Source organism: Hemicordylus capensis, chromosome 2 (genome assembly GCF_027244095.1).
Source record: "Hemicordylus capensis ecotype Gifberg chromosome 2, rHemCap1.1.pri, whole genome shotgun sequence".
Classification (NCBI taxonomy): Eukaryota; Metazoa; Chordata; class Lepidosauria; order Squamata; family Cordylidae; genus Hemicordylus; species Hemicordylus capensis.
Window position 1 is genome coordinate 4323068 of NC_069658.1, and position 6489 is coordinate 4329556.

At 46.9% G+C, this 6489-nt stretch overlaps 1 protein-coding gene across 2 annotated transcripts in view; it reads left to right on the plus strand.

The window, feature by feature from the left end:
* Positions 1-4164, plus strand: part of NOL6 (nucleolar protein 6) — an 83903-nt gene extending 79739 nt beyond the window's left edge. For both annotated transcript variants that reach the window (XM_053292506.1, XM_053292505.1), the window contains 2 exons: positions 1525-1626; positions 3683-4164. In XM_053292506.1, coding sequence (XP_053148481.1) covers positions 1525-1626; positions 3683-3832 — 252 coding nt within the window. In that variant the 3' untranslated portion in view covers positions 3833-4164. The remainder of the gene's footprint in view (positions 1-1524; positions 1627-3682) is intronic.
* The last annotated feature ends 2325 nt before the right edge of the window (positions 4165-6489 follow it).

The window sequence follows — 6489 nt, forward strand, 5'->3', positions numbered from 1 at the left end:
CTGAGGCAGCAGAGACAGGGACTGATGAACCGGAGGATGAGCTGTGTAGGCAACCCCCACTGACTCCACAGCAGAGACGGGTCACAAGACGGCAGGCACAGCTGGAATAAATCAGGAGAAGTAAGCTCCTCTTGCAGAGGGCTGATAAGCCTTGAATCCCTGCCAGCTGAGAGTTATCAGCTTGGACTATAAAGCACGTCTACAGCTTCAGGTTACCCGCTGGAAGGCAACGTATGTCATCGCTAGTGTCGACAGCTTTTAGCTTGAGGCAGAGAGAGAAATATTTCCGAGCCGTGTTTCACTTCCGCAACCCAGTTTGGTCTTTTGTGAACTATCATCCTAGACTTCACTACGGGGTGGCAGCCAAAGTACAGCCAGCAGGGGGAGGGGGGAATCTCTGTGGACCCACCCACCGGCCGCAAAGGTCCGTGAACCCCACCCCCCCAAAGAGTCCGGGGGTGTTCAGTCCAGGGTCAAGCCAAACTGGGGGTGGTTCGGTTCGACCCCAAGCCTTCAAACCGAACCAGTTTGGTTCTGAACCTGTTCTCACATCCCTAAGCCCTGCTCCTGAAACTGTTTCCTTATGGCTGCTTTAGCAAAGAGTGGTAAACTTTGGAGGCTTTCAAGACAGCCATAAAGACCCATCTTTTCAGCCTGTCCTTTAATAATAAATTGGCCTTAAATGATGTTTAAAATGAGTTTCATGTTAACATTGTAACTGCTTTATTTATCTTTCATGTTAAACTTTAAATGGTTTGGATTTTGATGTAAACTGCTCTGAGCCATTGTGAGATGGGTGGTATAAGAGATTAGTTTGATTATGGTGGTATATGAGATTATGAATTAACTAATCTCTTCTCCCTTGTTCCCCTTTCCCATTCATCAGAACACTTTGGCTTTAGAAAATTGAGCACTGGGAGTGCATGGCCAGTACCTGGTGACAGCATGGCTTTAGGGAAAGGATTCCATTGGTGTCCGTCAGTCCAGTCCTGTCTTGGTGCTCAAGAGGAGGCGTTTGGCCTTTCTTCATGTTTACTATGGTGGGCCGATGGGCAAGAGAAGAGGATTGCAATGGAGAAATACAGGCTTTAGAGTAGGGGTTCGCAAACTCTGGTGCCCAGATGTTGCAGGAATACAACTCCCATCATACCCAGCCACAATGGCCAGTCATGAATGGGGGGGTGATGGGGATTGTCTCTCTCTCTCTCTTTTTTTAAACCTGTATAATATTCCAAATATCTTTTCTTGGCCACATTGAAGCCTCCTTGAAGAAACATTCAAACAGACATAGATACTCTGCTGTCTGGCCATCGCTCCTTCCTGGCAAGGCTTGAGAGCAACTGGAGTTGTGGGAGAGGCTCCAGTGCAGGTTGGGGGAAGGAATGTTGGGATTGTTACAGAACCAAGTGGGTGACTCAAACCAACACGAAAGTGCCTGTTGCCTGCAAAATGACAATAGCTTCAGTAGGTCTGAACTTGGTAGCCAAGCCCAATGCTCATCTCCTTCTTCTCTCTTCCTCTCAGGAGGCTTTCAGCGAACTTGCCCTGTTCTTCTACAACAAGCATGGAGGAGAGGTCATTGGAGTCCTCTGGAAACCTTCGGGATTCGAGCCACAGCCTTTCAAGGTGAGATCTTGGCCCTGGGGCGTGATTTTTTGCTACCACTACTCTGATGTTTCTACACTAACATTTCTTCTGGGCAAACTGTGTGCCGTGAGCTGTATCTTAAGTATATTAACATAAGTAGCCTTTTGTTGAGTTGCATGATGGGTCATTTTAGTCGAATATTCTTCCAGATCCCAGGTAGTGATTTCTGCCGCCTTCTGCTACTTGAGAATCTTGTTTTGTTTGGGTTATTTGATCTGGGACTTCTTACATACAATACGTGTTCTGCCACAGATGGCTCCAGAATACATGGATGACATAGTTCTTTCCCAGCATGAATACAGCGGACATGAAACCACTGGGATTTGGGGGTGCATGTCGCCGTGGGGTAGGAAAGGGGGTTCAGCTGGCAGCAGAGGAGCAGGCACAGTGAGGCTAGGATGGTTCAAGGTGTCCCTGGCTCTGTGCCTTTGAGCTGGGGCCGACCCTCCTGAGGTGTCCTTGACTGTGTGTGCTCAGGCACAGGAGAATGCCACAGTGCCCCCTGTGAGCAGTATAAAGCCTTGAGACTAGTTGGGCTTAGTACATCTGCTAGGAACACAAACACCTGTCTTTCCCTCGTCAGCGGGGGCAAGCTTCTCTTTGCATGGATTGAGTCTGCAACTTCCAGCCTCTGCGGTTCAGGCTATGTGGGACCCTGAGCTGGAAGCCTAGATTCAGGTGGGCCTGGCTTTAACCCGTAGGGAAACCGGAGTCCTCCAAGTCCAACAACCTCTGGGGATTTTTAAGTTTGCGAACCCCTGGCTTAGTGGAAGGAGCAGCTTGCAAAGAGAGAGGAACAACTTGATGCCCAAGGGATTTTGGCCAGATGGTAGGAAGGGGCCAAGAGGTGAGATGCAGCCTGCAAAAGAAAGCAGGTGGAAGGGAGGATGATGGGAGGAGAGAGGTCAGAGACAGGAGCCTGAAGCTGATGCGGAGACTGGCCCAGAACCAGCGTGAGGCTGTTGAGAGATGGGAGTTGGAGAAGAAGAGATTAATTGAGCAGAAGGTGAGGCTGGGTGGGGAAAGCCTGACTCTGGCTTTCCGCCAACTGCTGGCAAAAAATTAAAAGTAGATGCAGCTGCTGTCTTGGAACTTTGGTGGTTGTGGATAAAACCAGTGTTGTGAGCCAGAGGGTATAAGAATTTGCCTGGCTTCATATACCTCACTGGTTATAGAATGAAGCCTGGGGTGCAAAGTCTGATGGGCAGTGGAGGCGAATAAGTGAAAAAAGCTTTGACAATGTGGGAAGATCCTGCTGGAGATTATAACCCAAGAAGTGTCCAAGTAAGGCTTCTCGCTCTCAGGCTTCCATTTCAAAGGTTGCTAGGCCAAGTGAATGAGACACCAAATCATGGTTAAGGAAGAAGCTTAGTTATGTTTTGATGTGATGTCTGAATTGACAAAACATGGTTTGCAAATCAGAATCTGAAATTGGGCTTTGAGGAGGGTTTCTAAATGATGGTTTGGTATGATGTCTGAATTGACAGACCCAGGTTATAATTATCACTTTGCCTCTGGAGATCCTAAACCATTGATCAGATGGAAAATTGAAGTAGACAGGCAGCTTCTAAACCTGTCTGGGGAGGACAGCTGGCCTTATGGTAGTGAGCATGAACAGTCCCCTTTGCTAAGCAGGATATGCCTTGGTTTGCATTTGGATGGGAGACTACATGTGAGCACAGTAAGGGATTCTCCTTTAGGGGATGGAAGAGCATCTGCATGCAGAAGGTCCCAGGTTTCAGGCTCTGGCAGCATTTCCAGATAGGGCTGGAAAACACTCCTGTCTGAAACCTTGGAGAGTTGCTGCCAATCAGTGTAGACCGTGCTGAGCTAGAAGGACCAAGGGTCTGACTTGGACTTGGTATAAGGCAGCTTCCTGTGCTCCTAACCTTGGCTTTATCTGCACATTAAGAAGCTCATTCCATGAGCTAGGTTCTGAATCATGGCTAGTGCAAACCATGCTTTGCTGTGTTATCTCTCTGAACTGAGCTTTAACCTGGAGCCATTTGCTTGTATCTGTTACCTTCCATCACAGGCATCCAGCATGAGAGGAAGGATGATGTCTACACTCAACACAAAACCTGTGACCGTTCCCAATGTTGAAGCTGTTTTAGAAGACTTTCAGGTCTTGGGAGAAGGACTGGTCAAATCGGTGGAGGCTCATACAGAGAAGTGGTCTATTTAGGATTTTCTAGGATGCTTCTGAGTGTCTAAGGCATTGCTTTGGTCACACAGGGTGTGTCCTCATCCATAACTTCTCTTTGCGCTGTTTGAGGCTGATTCATAACTTAGAATTATATTGTAAGGAAGGTATTTTAATTACATAGAAATCTCTCCATTCTAGTCCCTTCTGTAGACATATCCCATTAAGATAACCCAGACATTCCTAATAAAGAACTCTGTTTACTGTAGAAACCCTGCTAAATCCTTCTGCCTTTCGAGAGTAAAGACATAACTTGAAAGTGGTTTATCAAGTGGAATTCTAATTAAAACTTCACTGCTTCGGAAAGCAATCAAGATATCACTCTCTCAAAAGCTTATTTTGCTCCCAAACATACAATAATATACAGGAGAGGGGAGAGCTGGTCTTGTGGTAGCAAGCATGAATTGCCCCCTTTGCTAAGCAAGGTCTGCCCTGGTTGCATTTGAATGGGAGACTACACATGTGAGCACTGAAAGATGTTCCTCTTAGGGATGGGGCTGCTCTGGGAAGAGCATCTGCCTGCTTGCATGCAGAAGATCCCAGGTTCTCTCCCTGGCAGCATCTCCAAGATAGGCCTGAGAGAGACTCCTGCCTGCAACCTTGGAGAAGCCGCTGCCAGTCTGTGAAGACAATACTGAGCTAGATGGACCAATGGTCTGACTCAGTATATGGCAGCTTCTTATTTTCCTATGCACTCATAGGACATGAGTTCTCAAAATTGGGTCCCCAGGTGTTGGATGATGGGAGTTGTAGTCCAACAACACCTGGGGTCCCAAGTTTGAGAACCCCTGGTTCTGGAGAATCTGCCCTCCCAAGCAGTAAATGAGCAGAGAAGGACAAAGGAGCAGAACCACATTTGATTTCTTTTAAAAGGCTGCTACAAAGATGGTTGTGAAGGGGGTGGGGTAAGAAGCATTGGGTGGAAGAAGTAGGAAAGCAAAGGTATAAGATTTTGTTTCCCAATTTCTGCCACCATGGTAGTTGCTCAGGAAGACTATGGCTTGATTTGCACCTTTGCCTCTAATTAGATGCCACAACTACAGATGGCTCCCAGAGCTTGTAGTGGCCACTGGTTCAGACAGCTTCTGCCAGTGCCTATAGCTTGCAAGCCCTTTTCTAGCTCTTTCCTTGCCCTGTACTCCTTTTGCTCACTCACCTTCCGACAACTTTATCCTGCTTTTCCCTTAGGAACATAGGCAGCTGCCATATACTGAGTCAGACCACTGGTCAATCTAGCTCAGTATTGTCTGCACAGACTGGCAGCAGCTTCTCCAAGGCTGCAGGCAGGAATCTCTCTGTCCTCTCTTATTATTTTATTATTTATTATTTATTTGATTTCTATACCGCCCTTCCAAAAATGGCTCAGGGCGGTTTACAAAGAGAAATAATAAGTAAATAAATAAGATGGATCTCTTGGAGATGTCAGGGAGGGAACTTGGAACCTAGCAGATCCATCCCCTGAGGGGAATATTTTACAGTGCTCACACATCAAGTCTCCCATTCATATGCAACCAGGGCAGACCCTGCTTAGCTAAAGGGACAAGTCATGCATGCTACCACAAGACCAGGTCTCAACTGCAGTCAAGAGTACTTATCAGGGAAGCACGTGTGTGTGTGTGTGTGTTGTGTGTGAAAAGAAGCAGCCCAGAAACAACTTTTCCTTGTTCTGTTCTGCAAGACCAAGGAAAAGCGAGATGTTATCTGAGCAGTTGCTTTCTTCATAGCATGCAAGAAGGATCGGAAAGGAACTCTTCCACCGCAGGTGCCTTTGGTGGCCATTACAGGCTCTAGGAGGCTTTTGTGTATGTGATGCTATTAAGAAGCTAACAGGAGAACTGTGTGTGAGTGAGAGAGCACACTGGGAGAAATGCAGTATTCTTGTGCATTATTATAAACCGGTGCCCAGGGTACCTCACAGGTCTGCTGCAATACATGATCTCACTTAGGTGCAAGCTAGTCAGCATCTTCTGGCTAGCTGCCATCCTGTCTGAACGCACTTTCTTGGCACTTTCTTGTGGTCATACAATGGAGTGCAGGAGGTGTTAGGCAGACCTAATGAGCTTGGACTCTTCTAAGTGCAAAGCAGATTTGAGATTGCACCCAGTGTGATGTATGTTGCTTTAAGTGGTATTGCTCTCTCAGCACACCTGCAGTATATTAAAGGCATTTATGCAGTTTGTCCTTGGGGAGAGGCATGCCTTCTACACTGGATGCCTTACTTGGCTGGACTGTTCTGGTCCTGGTCTTCTCTCCTCTTTTAGTCAATAAATTGCCTTGTCACCACTACGGACTTCTGTGTATTGGACTCCCTGCCGCAACCAAGGACACAGCATTATACCCAGGACATAAACAAGTATAGCTGTTCCCCATTTTTTGGAAAATATAACACCTAGTGGCTCCTTGGAAAATCCGTCTCTAGCACTGTCTGGAACTCTTCCATAGTTTGTATAATTGCCTTGTACTCATGGGGAAGATCAAGGTATCCAGCCACATCTTCTGACTCCTCCAAGTCCTAATGAACCACCTATTGGCTTTGGAGGTTTCACCAAATGCTGCATCCATGGTTTGAAGGGGAGCTAGACACTTCTTTTAAAGAGGGCACTAAGGTTCCCAGGATGCAGAATTCTTCTCAGACACAA